This window comes from Larimichthys crocea, chromosome III, assembly GCF_000972845.2.
Source record: "Larimichthys crocea isolate SSNF chromosome III, L_crocea_2.0, whole genome shotgun sequence".
NCBI classification, from domain to species: Eukaryota; Metazoa; Chordata; class Actinopteri; family Sciaenidae; genus Larimichthys; species Larimichthys crocea.
This window is the reverse complement of record NC_040013.1, coordinates 11,096,274-11,110,619: the sequence shown is the minus strand read 5'-3', so window position 1 is coordinate 11,110,619 and position 14,346 is coordinate 11,096,274. Positions and strand designations below refer to the sequence as shown.

The 14,346-nt window shown below is 44.3% G+C and overlaps 1 protein-coding gene across 1 annotated transcript; it reads right to left on the bottom strand.

The window, feature by feature from the left end:
* Window positions 1–6,296: 6,296 nt before the first annotated feature.
* On the bottom strand, window positions 6,297–8,796 carry irf2bp2a (interferon regulatory factor 2 binding protein 2a). The gene is made up of 2 exons (XM_010729861.3): window positions 7,733–8,796; window positions 6,297–7,419 (listed from the first exon to the last, which is right to left on the bottom strand). Exons 1-2 carry the CDS (start codon window positions 8,562–8,564, stop codon window positions 6,701–6,703), a joined length of 1,551 nt encoding a protein of 516 aa, XP_010728163.1. The 5' UTR covers window positions 8,565–8,796; the 3' UTR covers window positions 6,297–6,700.
* Window positions 8,797–14,346: the final 5,550 nt, after the last annotated feature.

Sequence of the window (14,346 nt, the reverse complement as noted above, 5' to 3'; positions counted from 1 at the left end):
CAGTTGTGTAATACACTCGAAGTCGCCGGCTCCAATAATAGCGCACACCTGTCAAACACAGGCCCTGCTTGTTCTCTCTGTTGACCTGACCTCCTCTCGCTCCTGTACTCCCAACTCAAATATTCCATGGCTGGGAGACAACATAAACACTTCTCGGGAAAATTATTTCCAACAAACGCAGAGACAAAGAGGGGGAGGAACAAGAGGTGGAGGTAAAACGAAGAGAATAGGACACTTTGACTGGCAAGAGAGAGCGAACAAAGGCGATAAAAGCATTATTCTGCCTCTGCAGAGATTGTGCAGTGGCTGCCACTATAAAGTCTTGATTGACAACAACATTAATACTCAGGAAAAATAGCTCCCACTCACAGTTATGTAACATACAAAGACACTACAGCGAGCGTGTGGATGGGTATTAGTGTGCATGTGCGTATGTGTGTGTGTGTGGGGTGGTGAACACATGTATTTCCAGATAAAAACAAAAGTGACAGAATATCTAAGAGTTGTTCTTATCTTCTGACAACTGTATGCCTTCAAGGACATGAAAGACGATGTACAACACACTGGGGATCTTGGATTTACGCAGCACATAAAAGTTGTCTCAGACATTTTTTGTGGCGTTTTGTTGTTTGGCAAAGCGATGGTGAAAGCTTAATTGTGTGGTTGCGGTGGAGGCAGCTGATTTTCGTTGCATGCAGACACTAAATGCTGTGTCCCAGCTTGAACTGGCGATAATTGTCCGTGGCCGAGGCCCTACGGAGGAGCCAGCGGAGAACAGACAGTGACAGGAGGAAATGAGCATCCCATAATACATCACCGCAGATCTGCTGACACACCCGAGAAACCGAGCCATGTATCAAGCCCACCAGCCCACATGGACCAGCAAAATAAAGACAATTTGTGTTCAGATGGTCAGCCAAAATATTTTACGACATCATATCACTGTTTCCACCTTATCTTAACATGAATCTCTGTAGCAGCCTGTTATTTTCAGGCACATTCTGTGCTTCCTTACATGGCTTGTGTCGGTATTCAGCATAAAAGTATGTGCACAGATGGCCCTCGCGAGCCATCACATCCATTCGAATCCAGGCACTCAGCTGACCAAACAAACATCTCGGGGGTGAAGGGAGACAGACAGTCACCTGCTACCCAACCCCCACCACCCACCACCCCTCCATGCCTTTACACACACACACAACACGCCACAAACACCACAAAGCAGACAGCTCAGCCAAAAGCCTGATCACCAGCCATACAAAGGGAGACAGCAGCAGACAGTCAATTGCTGTTATTGCATCAGTGTTTCTGAAATGGTCTGGCTCACTGTGTTTCAGAATACACATTGCATGTTGATGAACTGTGATTAATTTGTGATTTGCCAAAGTGTACAGCAGAGTAGCTGGCCGAGGATCCTTCTAGATTAAAGCTGTGCTAGCTGCTCACATGTTTACTTTTAGCACGCTCATATTGACAGCTAAATCTAACTTTAGCTCCACATGTCAGAGGTGGCAACAAGCATCTTACTACTGTGACTGGCATGCCCCTCCCAAAGGCCCAAAATATATGTCTGGAAGGTAGAGTTCAGCCAGTGAAAAGGGGATGTCTCGACTTTTGTTTAACACAATTGGATCTCTGCAGCTTTTCAAGTCTGCATGGGGTATTTTTACATAACAAAATGGAGTAAATTTAGAACCTCTCGTGGGCTATATTCTGCAGCCATATTGTTATGCACCGAATATTCTCGATTGCAGCAGATAATGCTCCCCTCTCCTGCCTCCTATTTTTCATTTGACACAGTAGCGGCACGCCATCTTATCAGCTGATCCTGAGCCAGAAGCTAGGAGTAGTTGCTCAGCAGAAAAAGGAGGGATTGTGCTGGGCTCGGCTATAATATGAGAAAAAGCCCAAATGCTCTTGGATCAGTCCCATGCTTTGTCCTCATCTCTCACGTTGCCTCTTTCCCTTGTTCATTTTTCATCCTCTCTCCTTTCATCTTTTTGTCCTGCGCCCCCTCTCCTTCCTCTGCATTCTGCTCACTCTCTTCCTCCACCTCTCTCTCTCTCTCTCTCTCTCTGCTCCACTTATAAGATTTGGCAGCACTCCAAGATCTGAGAAAAACATTGGAGGCATAGCCTCGTTTTGATGTCTGGAAAGAGAGGGAGGCTGAGAGTGAGAGAGACCTCATTTCCATTTCACAGACTTGATTCATAGCAACACCACAGCAGAAAGAAGGAATACAGGAATATCGTGAGTGTGAGCGTAACTGCCAGTCAGAGACAAAAGGAAGGGTAGAAAAAAGGCACACACGGGTCTTAGATTGCAAGAAAAAAAAAAGGAAAATTAGGTTTACAAAGTAGGATGATGGCGTATGTAGAGAAATGCAGAGACAAACATAAAGGAATGAAAAAAATATGCATTTTGCTGTGACCTATAGAGGACCCTTATTTTGTGTTTGTAGCTGATACTCTACATAGAAAATAGCTGAACCGCTGCACAAAAAAAGACTCAAACTCGTTGAACTCCAGCACAGAAAAACATCAGACCATTCGTAGGCCTTTTTGCAGCAGCAATTGGGTCTCATACCAGTCTGAGAGAACACAAATTTGGCACTCTGCATTATAATCATCTTAACTTTGCAGGCCTTCATGGTAAACAGGCCAGAGCAGTCAGATGTAAAAAACCCCCCTCTACGGAGCGAGCCAAGAATCAGAAGGGAAATTTTACACATCCTGCGGATTCAGTCGTGCTCCTCCTAATTGCTGGTTGGGGCTCCAGCTTCTCCCCCGGCGCTGAGAAGAGAAACCGTCATTACTAGTCTCACAGGAGCCCGAGTCCAACTCCAAAGGGAAACTTTGATTGATGAAAAGAAAAAAGAGGCAGTTCCGAGCGTGTCCTCGATACAACATTTGCTGTGACCTTGTTTTCCCTGACAGGTCTAAAATTAACCAAGCGGATCAGTTATACTGGGAGCGGAGAAATGTGGACCAGATTCTCCTTTTGGCGCGCCCCTGTCTCTGCTTGCTTTCAGGGGATTACAGCAGCACGAGCATGCCTTTTGATTTATTGTGCTAAACATAGATTCATTAGTGAAACAGCTGGCTACATCGAGCGCTTCACTGTCTCCCACACAGGCCTTCCCTCCCTCCACCCACCCCACTGCACCATATTCAACATTTTAGTGTAAAATAAATGCCTGAGGATTAGAATTTATAGAGCTCTTTGGTGTAGACGCTGTCAGCATTAGCGTTATGGTTATCTTCTCTTTCTAACTAAGTGTATTTATTTATAGACTACTAGAGCATTTCTTTATTCATTCAAGGCCATGAAAAAAAAAACAGTCACATGCTTATCTGATCAGGGTTGTTCAACACACCTCATGCTCCAAACACAACAAATATGAACTCTGACCAACCGAGTTACGGCTTTACCATCACATCAACATCTTTGTGTATTGCTGCATACCGGCCTACAGTTTAGTTAACCATTAAAAGGAGACACAGGGAGGAAACATTCTCTAGGTTTCATCTATCTGTTATTGCCTCTCACTTGAGCTTGATTAACAAGACCGTGTCCAATAAATCAATCAAACAGCCAATGAGGGATTTTATGACCATTGATTAGGCTGTGTGTTGCAGCAGCCTGATAAAGAATGTCTGGGTTGCGGTGATATTTCACAGCTGGAGCATCTACCCCTGCAAACTGCGTAATTGTAAGCCAGCCAGTAATGTTGCTTCAGACAAAATACTATCATAAAGCAGCGCATGGAGGAAGAAATCTGAATAAATCTTTGCACGAGGAGAAATCAGTTTCTCCTGGACTTCACCTGGCTCAGCTTCAGATAATATTTCTTACTAGGTTTTCCATAAAAAGCTTTCCAGGGTAAAAGCACATCAAAGTCAAACATTGTTTGTGTCATAAGCAGGAGCTTAAACATTAAAAATGCCCAAAGGTTCTTATAAGTAAACAAAATGAAAGCCTGTGAGTCATTAACCACAAATGGCTCCTGCATGATTATACTGAAAACAGAGGAGATGTTTCACTGGAGTAGTAGTATAAACAAAAAAAACAACAACTATAATCATAAAAATTAAAGCTGCACTTTACGCCATCAACTCTGTGTGACCTTGCCTTCACATGCTGGTTGTTTACTGAAATCTCCCCATTATGTTCCCCTCCTGCATATGAATCGACAGGCTGCACCGGAGCATCTGCTGTGCACCGATTGCACTGGTAACTATGCAACACCAGAGCATTGTGTTATGACAGAGCCACTTCCAGGGACACATTATCACTGTATTAGATACGGTGTATGCTATTTTAGTCAGCACTGAACAAACAGGTATTGGCTCTGCTGCGATAAATCTTCACGCTGTGAGAGAGAAATGTTCTTTTGTTTCTTGTTGCATCATACTTAATGACAGTTTACTGGAACCTAGATGCAGCCATTCCATTTTGGCTCCAAGCACACTGCCATGAGGAACAAGTAGGTCAAAGTGCCACTAATAAATCAAAAAATCCCAGAGAGAACAGTATGTAAGAATATGGAGTGGGTGTGTTGTTGGTGAGCACAGTAAAGCGCTGCCCTTTATCAAACTGGGTTGCGTTTAAGGTCCAACTGATAAGATAAGTTTCCAAAGAACGGAAAAGGACTATAAACAAACATCTGTCTTCGTAATACGCATGCATGAAAAACAGGTTTCTGTCGTTCACATTGCAAAAGCTGTTATTTGCTCTGAATGTTTTGCTGATTTGCTCATTTGTATCCCTTCTTAATGTTGACAGTTAGGGGACAATAATTATCCACGCGCTTCTTAGTTAGGCTAAACAGTGGGGTGCAAAGGCTTTGTTTTCATTCAACATTATGAATCAATCTGTTAATCAAGACACCACGCAGCTTATTAAAGAGTAGGTAATCCCTACCAAAATACATTTAGAACACTGTTGGCAGTGCAGCGAGGTCAATAAATCCTCATGTGATGAACAGTTTTGTGAGCTAAAGCACAATAAAGCAGCGTTGCGGCCGTCTGTGGGCATTTAATTACCTAAAAAGATAAACAATCTGCTGTTTTGGGGGCTGCACCAACAGCTCGATAAAACATGAGCAGGAAGCAGAAATAATTACGCAACGGCCAACTACACCATGTCCCCCCTCTCTGCTAGATATTAATCTCCATGTCAGTGTCCGCTTGCTGCAGCGTCAGCTACATGGGAGTGACATTTCTTTGTCTGAGGGAAAGCAAGAACAGTCTCAAGATTGCTTCTCTTTTGCAGACACAGTAACTGCAGTTTGCCTCTTAACGACCCCATAAGCCGCTCATTGCTTTGTAGAGATGAGTCTGGCTGCCTTGCTTTGCCATAACGGGAGACAGAATTGCTGTTTTTATGGCTGTGCTTCCATGAATCTGCAACAATTACATTTGCATCTGAAGAGATATAGACCGAGGTTGGTATGTAAGGCAGCAACAGCGTTATTGTTTACTCTGAAAGAGCACTGCACACTGAGGCAGAAATCTGTTCCTGGCATGTGGGAGAATGTAGTAGTATATATATTAGCGTCGCATGATGCACCACATAAAACACAAAAAATGAAAGTAAAGGGTTGTTGCTGCAGCTCTAATGTGCCTAATTCATGCTTGGAAGTAGTTTGAAATGCAGATTTTATTCATATTTGTGATTTGCCAGCAGCTTAGTGAATCAATAGTATGGTATGGATATTTAAAAGAACAGATCTGACGAAAATAAACACCTTTATAACACAATCTGCACACAAGCTTGGAAATACGTTGTGGCAGTAGAAAAGCTAAGAATGTTATTCAGGGTGGTTAATGTTCAGCAGAAGTCCTAATTTACAGTTACACAACGTGCTTACACTATGGTGTCATGTTGACAATCATGCACTTTCTCACATTACTGACTCGACAGATTCCAGCTAACAGAACATGACTTGGCACCTACTTCTGTACGCTGCAATCAGTAACAGTGATGCACAAACTGGAGCAAATTTAGAACAATGTGTCTGGGGTTTTTTTTTTAGTTGTTTTTTTTTTGTTAAACCAGCCATGCTTTTCTCCACGAATCACGACCAAAAAAAAAAAAGAAAAAGAAAAAGGTATGCATGCAGAAAAGCTGCCGTCCTGCAGCATGAAACAGTAGCCTACTTATGTTGTGCAGCGTAAATCAAGTCTCCTGAGCCGTCACAACAAGCCTACGTATCAGAACACAGAGTCCTATCTCATCATCCGTCCACAGACCTGTGTAACTTAATCACTCAAATGAAGCAAGCTCAGACAATAAGTTCATACAAGATCAGAAATTGTATTTGGCAATTTTTTAAACAAGTGCATACAAGTACAACTAAAAGCATTTCAGTTTTGCCAAGTGCTCTTAGAGTAGCATTAGTCACATTCTACGTTAAACAGGAACTGCCACCAGACCTAGAAGTACATCAAGAATTTTGTTAAACATCAACAAAGAGGAACGTCGTCCATTATAATGAGTACATACCTTTATCTTCAAAAATATAGAAACACAATGTATTCAAAAATCAAAAATTATACAACCATGTTTACGAAGTATACTCTTCCCTTGGGTCCAATATGTACAAGTCCGTTAGTTTGTTTGAATGGTATGTATGTGATATTTATATATTTATACTCATATTTTTGCTTCCCCTCCCCAAAGAAGTGTTCAAACAAAATCAAGGGTCCCTCTCCTTTTTTACTTTGACATCTCCTGCAAGGATGGTGGCGATTTCTCCTTGCATGAAAGCCCATGGTACGTTTGAGCCAACCAGGGGACATTTCTCTCCACTGGGACAGTACACTTCACCCATGGCACCTTGCTGCTTTATGCTTTCCCTCGAGCACGGGAAGCAGAACTTGTGAGAGGGCACAGACGGGCACTGAACAAAGTGTGTGTCCTCCAAACGCTCGTGGCACAGCGTGCAGCACAGGGGTATGCTGCCGGGTACCGAGGAGTCCGGAATGCTTTGGGGGTGCACTTGGTCCATGCCTGGCACGTGGGGGGTGCCTGCACCAGATGCCTCTCTCTGCGGAGGCCTCCTCTGATTCATGGAGGACGGCGACAGGGGACTGCTGCTGTTCCTCCGAGTGGTGGAGTGGACTTGGTTGGCGTCCTTGGGAGAGCTGTTCCCACCTGCATTGTCTGCCGCCATGATGAGCGCCGCCATAGGGGACTGGCCATTCTGGGCTGCCTCAGGTGGGGTGGTGCGGGAGTGGGGGGATATTGTGGAGGGGGGTGAGGCGAAGCTTGGCGGGGGAACTGGAGGCATTTTCAGTCCGTCAGTAGGTGGTGGTAACCACTGCTGTCCTTCTCCGTTAAGCTTGGCAGCTGTCCCCTCTCCTTCTGGTTCAGGCGACGCTTTTCTCTTCATATTCCGGGGGTGTTTTCCTCTGTCTGGAGGTGGGAAAGGGTTAAACAAAACAGTTGAGTTGCACAGCTCAGACAAGCATCAACAATTACACTGGAATGGAGACATGCATTTTTGCTGTTCCACGCTGCACCACAGGGTACAAAACAATAACAACAAACACAACAAATAAGAAAGAAAAAAAAACATGTATGCAGCTTTAAATTTTGCAGACATGATACTATATTTATCATCTGCTCACATTAACCCATTCCTGGGCTCGGTTGGGTGAACAAAGACAACATAAAAATAAAAAATAGCACATATAATTCTTGAATTTAAACCCTCCGGGATGCCTACCTGACTTGGACGCGGTGGCGCTGGGCTCATAGCTCATACCCCTTGGATTCACATGGTCCTTCTTGAACCTGCTGTCGAAAGTGTGCAGAGCCATCAGGTCCCTCACTGTTTTGCCCTTGCCCATCCAGTCCACGTCTGCCCTGTTTTTGTGGCTCTCGGAGATCTCCGGCGTGAGACTGTCCGGTCTGTGCTTCTCCTTCAACTCTCGGTCGTGCTCGGTGCTGGAGACCGAGGCGGGTCTCTTGCCCATGTCGGCGGGACTACCGCCGGCCAGTGCGGAAGGAAGCCCCATCTGGCCCGGTCTACCGTTGACTGCGTGCACCGGGGGCAAGCTCCCGTTAACCGTTAAAGGCACTAGATTCGGGGGGACAGTGCTATTCCTGCGCGGGTTGGGGCTCTGGCGGTTCAGCTCTGGAGGCTCGTCAGGCTTAGGAAATCCATTGGGGACGGGAATGCCGTTCGACTGCCTGCCAGACTGATACTCTGGACCCAGCCTGGGCGGTCGGTCGGAGGAGAGCGGGTAGCGGTCCAGCGGCTGCGGCGGCCGGGAGCCCGGATCTCCCGTCGCAGCGTGGTTGATCGCCTGGATCTCTTTCCCGGAGAGCTGCGACTTCCCCGGCCCGGGAGACCTGCCCTCCTGAAACCCGTGAGCCCTCTTGAGGTTCCTTGCCGTATCGATGACAAACTCAATGCGGTCTGCTCCTTCGTAGTTGACACATCCCCTGCAGACGGGCTCGGTAAAATCCCAGATCATGGCCCACGGCATGCGGGGCAAGTCGCATAAATAACACGACTGCCTCCTGGAAGAAGCAGCGACCGCCGCGGACGACATAGCGCTCGTCGTCTACCCCCCGAAAAGAAACCCAAAATGCTGTTTTCTTCTCCTGCTTTTCCTCCCTTTGTTTTTAAAAAAAAGCCAATAAAGAGCAAGTTCCCTCAGTGGAAGAAGAAGAAGAAAAAAAAAAACACAAACTCAGTCTTCTCCCGACAACGTTGAAGTTTTAGAGGGAGAAGTTCATGTCGGTGTGTACTTTACTACGGCGCTCCTCTATCTATCTCCACTGACTCTCTACTACTGGCTCAATGTGGAGCAGTGACGTCACCACGGACCTCTAAACGCCTGCTTCCACTTCAGTTTCTATTGACTTGATTTCTTCGACAGACCCCACCACCACCACCTCCTCCACCACCTCCTCCTCCTCCTTCCTCCCTCTCTCCCTCCCTCCCTCCTCCACCTCCCCTCCACCGGTTTACTGCAGCCTCTGTCACTCACTTTTTTATTTTTTTTTATTTTTTATTTTAATTTAATCACTTGTACCTCTGCCAAAAAAAAAAAAAAACTGCACCCAGTTCAGCCAGTTCACCACCGCCTCCTGTCTGAAAGGAATAACCCACAGCTCCTGTTATTATTATTATTAATATTATTATTATCAAATACTCCGCCGATAACAGCAACAGCGAGAATTTTACAAAGAGGAGGAAAATGTGGCTGTAGGTAAGCAGCAGACCGCCAGGGGATTAAAAAACAGAAAGAGAGAGAGAGAGACAGAGAGAGAGAGAGAGAGAGAGAGAGTCGCCAGCTCCTCCAGTTGACTGCTGCTTTGTCCTAAATTCAGAGCATTATCCGGTTCAGGCTGAAAAACGCTCGCTGCAGCTTGTTTTTCTCAATGCACAGCGCCTCGACGCCATGAGCTGCTACTACTACTGCTGCTGTGCAATGAATGAGGTGGGTCGACCTTTTAAAAAGGAACAACAACCAGGCTACTGTAATCCAGAAATATACCTAGAAGCTCAACAATATTTTATTATTCTTATTATAGCAGCATGAAGTCATACAATTTGAATATATTTTACTATTTGTTCTCTGCAGCTCAACATGCACTGACTTGGGTTTTTAGATATTCCCCCCGGCCGTGTTGACACAGAAGAGAAAGAAAGAAAGAAAAAAAAAAGCGCCTCCATAAGTCAGTAAACCAGGAAGCAGCTCTGTCATGAGGTGGGGATTTCCAGCCAGTGTGTTGTAAACTTGAATGGACTGGGGTTTACAGCATGAATATAGCTCTGCCCACATTTTATTCTCGTGTACTGAACAGTCAGTCATCCAGATCTGCCACCACTAAATGAAATTACACTGGAATGAATCAGCCATTCAGACTCCCTTTTTTTTTTTTTCTTTAGTAGGCTAACCGTCAAACTAAAGCTGAAAAAAGCACATAATAAAAGCAGTTTTAGTCTGAGTGGTGTAACAAGATTAATGACTGCACTTTTAAGTTGAATGTTTACCCGTGATGGGAATAAATATGTTCCTAGAATCAAGTCACACGCCAGAGAAACCAGTCAGAAAATCCCCTGAAGTAAAAGTGTAGGTTTGAACTGGAGGAGTGTCCCAGTAGTTCAGATTCCTCCCTCTCATCTGGGCTCATTCCAACTCATTGCAGCTTAGCCTCAGGCTTTGGGTGAGGCAATGCGTCTGTAACCTGCAGACACAAAGCAGGATATGTTTGTGCAAGCCCATGTGACGTTGGAAAGAGGAAGCAAGATATTTAGTCACGTACCCTCATCCGCCTCACCCATGTATGGGACATCAGACCATTTGGATCTGTGCCTGCAGTCATGATCTTGTACTGTGGCATGAGGCTGTCCTTCAAAGGGTTTCCATAAAGTAAATAAGGAAGCTATGTTGCTCATCTGTTGCCACCCATCGCAGGTAATTGTAGTGCAGATACCATGTCATTATTCATGATTGTTTTTGTAATACTGCCAACATATGAATGAGCACACCCTTCCTTGGAACATGAAAATATTCCCTTTAGAAGATTCAGAGACGTCACTAGGTTTTAGTGCCCTCTGTGTTACTCTCACTGTAAACTGCTGCATTAACACACCATTTCCTATCTCTGCTTTCACTCAAATCTCAGTTGGTTGAACAACACTAGGAAGTGTTGTCGGGCTTTATGACACAGTTAGGAAACGTCTGTTGTGAGGGACAAAATAAACACATTCTTTCCTTTAGGATTGGTGGGAAACAGTTGACTAATGCTTTGATCCTTTGGTTTCCACTCAGTCGATGTTTGTGCAAGCAGATAGCTACAAACTGTTATGTAAGAGGGAGGCATGCTGGGATTCAATTAGATCCTAAATGACCTAAATTTATAATAGGAAGATCCATTGATTTCTGTTGCAAAGGCTGAACTGTACTGAGCAGAGGCGACAAAAGTCTGAGAGGAAGCCAGACATGCACAGATGGCTCTGATTGGCAATATGAACCATGTATACAGTAAAATCACCACAGTGTGACCCGGCTGACAGCCGTCTCATTTCTAGCCACTGAACCAGATGGGAGTAGCTGCATAACGCTGTCTTGAACTTTTTTTTTTTTTAGCGGTATGTAAATTGAGACATGAAGTAGCTAAATAAAGAGTGAGAGGTAGGTGACGGCCAGGGGAATACCCAGCATGTGACAGCATCGCAGGCTGACGAGATGACGTTATTTTTGTTCTATCACTTTCTGAGCCTGTTAAATTTTATATTGGCCATCTTTTATTCATGGAAGCAAATCATTACAAATTCTCTCTGAAGTTTTCTGCCTAAGCTGAGAACAGCACTGGATGTTTTCTCTGTCTTTTACTCTCCTCCATGACAACAACATTCATGTTATATAACCCCCCCCTCCCCTTTTTTTCTTTTTTGGTCCAGTTGCTGAGGTGAGCATTAAAAACTAAACTGTAACAGACAAAGAGGGGGGTTATAACAGGACAGTGAGAGGACATAGTACTGAAGCAAAGCAGCTGTTGTAGTCACCTGCCTTGTAGATTAATAGCTACACAGAGGTTGGAAAATGTCAGGAGAGTAAATGTTAAGACTAATGCACCTTACAGGGTTCCTGTGTCTGTAACAGGGAGAGGTAACCATGGTACCCTAACTACCATATATATCCTGTTTACGGTGCTATTTTTAGCCACAGATTTACACAGCAAGGATTAGAGCGCAGATAATTTTGGGGAGCATTGAGAGATAATGTCAAAGCATTCGTCTGTCTTATTAACTGCTTCCTGTTTTTTTGTGTGTTTTTTTTATGAAATGTTCGAATATGTTTCATTGATTTTCTGAATGGGTTCACTCTGTATCCTGGTTGCATGATGCCGAGAAGTGACGTGCAGCATACGCCCACGGACACAACCGGCAAAAACATACATTTTTAAGGAGTCTGTTTTGATATAGGTATAAAATGGTGGAATTCAAATAAAATGGAGGGTCGACAGCGAAAAAGGGAAAAATGTGCTGGGCGGCTGGAATCTGGGGGCTGGAGGCTGCAGAGGTGATGTCATTGGGCCAGAGCAAGAGGCGAGTGAAAAACAAGTCTCTCTCTTTATTCTGATCCTCTTTGCAGTTCCAGTGGGGGTGGTGGGGAGAGCAGAGAGGGAGAGAGGGGAGGAGCGGAGGGGGGGGTGACTGGCAGTCGGCCAAGGCAAGGGCTGCTGGGAAATGGCAAAGGATGCCAAGCAGGCCCCTCCGCCAACATTAGAAGCTCACATCTTTGTTCTCAGAAACCTGGTGTGCTGCCAAAGGCCTCATTTCGGCTCCATGGCATGATTACACTGGATGTAGGCCAACTACTGAGAGCTTGCTCGCGCTCTCCCTCCCTCCCTCCCTCTCCCTTTATGCTCCCTCCCTGGGCTCTCTCTCTCTCTCTCTCTCTCTCTCTTTTTCCACTGCCTTCAAAAGCTTTCTGCCAAACATGCAGCAGTTGCCATGGCTGCAGAGAATGGAACATAAAAAAGTGAGTAATGAGTCAGGCTTGGACCCAGATGTGCCACATGTGTAACCATTTAGAAAAAAAAAAAACCCAAGATGGTAACATCTCCTCTTAATCTGCCGGGCTTGTCAGGGGACAGACGACTCGGTAAATATCAGAGGGCTGAGAGGGGGAAGTGGAGGAAATAATCCCCGCAGAAAAATGTTCAAATGAACCTTGTTTTCACATCCATTTTTAAACAGAAGGTAGTTTCAGGAGGTTGCCGTGCAGAGTTAATTTTGGCAGACAGGAACAGAAAGACCTGAACTTTGCCTCTGTAATGTTATGCTTAAGTAAGCCTGCATGCATTGTGAGCTGACAACATCATTTCCTGTCCAGTGGAAACCCCCCAGATTTTTTCAGTTACAACCAGTGTAGGCCTAAACAAACTTTCCCTGGCCTCTTTGAGCAAAATCAGCACCTAGTTTGAACTCGCTCAGGTTAGGTGGTCCAATTCATAAGCTACTATTAGTATGAGTAACATTACCTGCTCATATAAATGACTTCTTACTTATTGCCCTTAAAAGGAAGCTTCACTCCTGACTCATAGTTGTTATGTTTAGCATACTGTACTGAGCCGTGCAGTCATTTCAGCTTTATGACCGATGCAGACAAAATGTTCAAAATGTCATTCTGCTGCATTCTCAAACACACACATAGTGCATACATTTGTTATTCCCAGAAGGACAGCATCATCCATGGCCACTCCTACAGCTAGTTTCTGTACGACTGGTTTGTTCGTACACCTTGATTGATCCTCATGCAAACCCCAGAGGAACCTGACACATCCAGATTCATTATCAAGATCTTTGTAGAGCATACAGTAGTATGAATATGTATGTAGAGCGGGTGTGTGAATGTGTGATTATGTTTATATTTGGACACTGTTTTTTTTCCAGCATCTTATCTTGACAACGGTTACTTTTTTTTGTTGTTGCTTTTTTCTTGTCGAGCCAAAATGAAAGAAGGAGTTTTTCATGTGTTATGTAACCTCTTACTCTGAGCCAAAAAAAAAAAAAAACTTCCCCAAAGTAGGCTTATTTATTACCAGACCTCCTGTCTATTTTTGAGCTGCGTGCCTAGAAAATGGACTCCCGACATCCCCGGCACAGTAGTTGACACAACGCGCCAATGTCATATATTCAAGTGTGGGCATCATTTTCACTTTGGTGCTGTCCTTTTTTGCCATTTGGTAAAATGCCTGAGTGATTTGCATTTACTCCTTTGCATATATTAATTCAGCCAAACAGTTGCATAAAACCCTGGTGAATAATACATAAAAAAATATGAGTGAACATGCATATTTATAACGCCTTTATTTAAAAGATATTTCAGGGTTGCTATTGGAAGAGGATCAAAGCTCTACTGCTTTTCCAGTAACATTTGCCTTGAAAGCAAAATGGTATATAGAGAAATTTGTGTGATGTATAGAATACTAAATAACATGACTGTGAGAGGAAGGAAAGCCAAGAATAGCAAATACTGACCCAATTGGAAAACCTCAAGCCTCTGAATGTTGGGGGAAATTGTTCATAGATAGCATGTGGCTTATTCAAATGAGAAAAGTAGGGAAGATCATGTATAAATGCAACTGTAATGCATCGTTTACAGATGTTGCGGTTACATTTGGAAAGTGATATTTCTTTTCCCGCAATTAAGCTCTAAACACATTTACTTGGAAACAGCCCTTTTTTGGTCGTGGTCATAAATCAGCTGAGGTTTCCCGTCCTGGATTCCACAGATGTTTCACTGCCCTCTCTTTGATTGTCTGGTTTATGGAGGATGTTTCATCATATGCTATGTGCGTCCGTGCCAGAGA